This window comes from Etheostoma spectabile, chromosome 5, assembly GCF_008692095.1.
Source record: "Etheostoma spectabile isolate EspeVRDwgs_2016 chromosome 5, UIUC_Espe_1.0, whole genome shotgun sequence".
NCBI classification, from domain to species: Eukaryota; Metazoa; Chordata; class Actinopteri; order Perciformes; family Percidae; genus Etheostoma; species Etheostoma spectabile.
The window spans coordinates 15,253,105-15,254,462 of record NC_045737.1 but is presented as its reverse complement, the minus strand read 5'-3'; the positions used below and the strand labels follow the sequence as shown (position 1 = coordinate 15,254,462).

The 1,358-nt window shown below is 39.3% G+C and overlaps 1 protein-coding gene across 1 annotated transcript in view; it reads right to left on the bottom strand.

Annotated features, from left to right (window-relative positions):
- The window catches only part of ppil2 (peptidylprolyl isomerase (cyclophilin)-like 2), a 30,630-nt gene that overhangs the window by 24,900 nt on the left and 4,372 nt on the right, over positions 1-1,358 (bottom strand). The window contains exons 7-9 of the mRNA XM_032517216.1: positions 1,280-1,358; positions 726-815; positions 554-629 (exon numbers count right to left, since the gene is read on the bottom strand). The exon at positions 1,280-1,358 is cut by the window's right edge and continues 13 nt beyond it. Coding sequence (XP_032373107.1) covers positions 554-629; positions 726-815; positions 1,280-1,358 — 245 coding nt within the window. The remainder of the gene's footprint in view (positions 1-553; positions 630-725; positions 816-1,279) is intronic.

Genomic DNA, 1,358 nt, shown 5'->3' with positions numbered 1-1,358 from the left:
GAAATGGTGATAGGTGTAAACCAAGCCCTGGGTATCCTGCTCTGAGTTTAAAAAAATGAAAGCTCAGATGGACCCTTCATGAGGTCATAAGGGCCAATGTTACATCCCCTTTCTCTGCTTTGCCCACCCATGAGAGAGAGACATCATTGGTCAAGGCCACACCCCCAGCCTCCACCTTGCCCCCTCTTCTCTTCAAAAGCTACAGACTCAGAAATGGCACATACTAAAAGAATGCTCATTGTTGGACTGGCTCTAGTGGCTGAAATTCTGCACCAAGGCTGAATTTGGGGAAAGAGACATCATATATGGTATTAGGGGACCACTAAGGTCTATATAAAGCATCAAAAGAGCACCATGTCATGGGATCTTTAAAGTACATTTTAAATAAACTACTTACCGTATTACTTTTACTTGAATGATTTTTCAGATAGGTAATTTCACTTGTACTTCAGTAACAGTTCATCAAACCATTGATACTTTTACATGGTTACACCATTTTAGTACTTTTTCCACCTCTGCCAAATAGTTACTAAACAAAAAACTGATTACCCACCAGGATCCAAAACCTTCAGGTTGTTTTTTACGTGGAAGAAGTCAGAAACATTGAATTTATCCAGGTTTGTGGGGTCCTACAAAGACAAAACAAAAACCCAATTAAACAAGATTTTTTTTCCTTGAAATAATGCGTTTTCAACTTTGCAAACCAAAACAAAGCAAAAACCCACCTGAAGTACTATGATGTCCTTTCTGGTGAATTCTTCGTCTGTCAGCAGATCTTTAAAATTTTTGGTCTTAATGTTGAGTTGCTCAACAGCCTGGGTAGAAACAGAAATCTTTAAGAAAACAAAAGCCTCTATTTGCACACACTTGAGGTCAGCTATGTAATGAAAGGGAAAACATTATTATTTTATGTTAATTTGATGTGTTCTTCATTGTCATTCAAACCGCTTGACAAAGAGATTCATTGATGCTTGTTTTCTATTAAGGGGCTTTCAAAATCTGAGACTATGAGCCTCCACTCAGACAAAACTTGAAATAGACACCCCCTCCCTGTGTCATCCTCAATTAGCTGAGAGAAACATTTGTTATACACAGGTCAGTGTGATGTAAGGCAGCATCTCGTGAGCCCATGTGGGCTGAGGATTTGCACAGTATTGCATGGAAATCTAAATCCATTACAGCTGTGTGTGTGGGTGTGTGTAATTTTAGACATGGATCTGTTTTACAAAAAGGTATTTGTGTGAGGACCAATGTAGGGAAAGTGTGTGAGTTCACCAACCTCATAAGAAAACACATTGCCGGTGACCTTGTTGGCCACGAAGTGAGAATTATTTGTGAAGACGTTGTACAGAACAGGG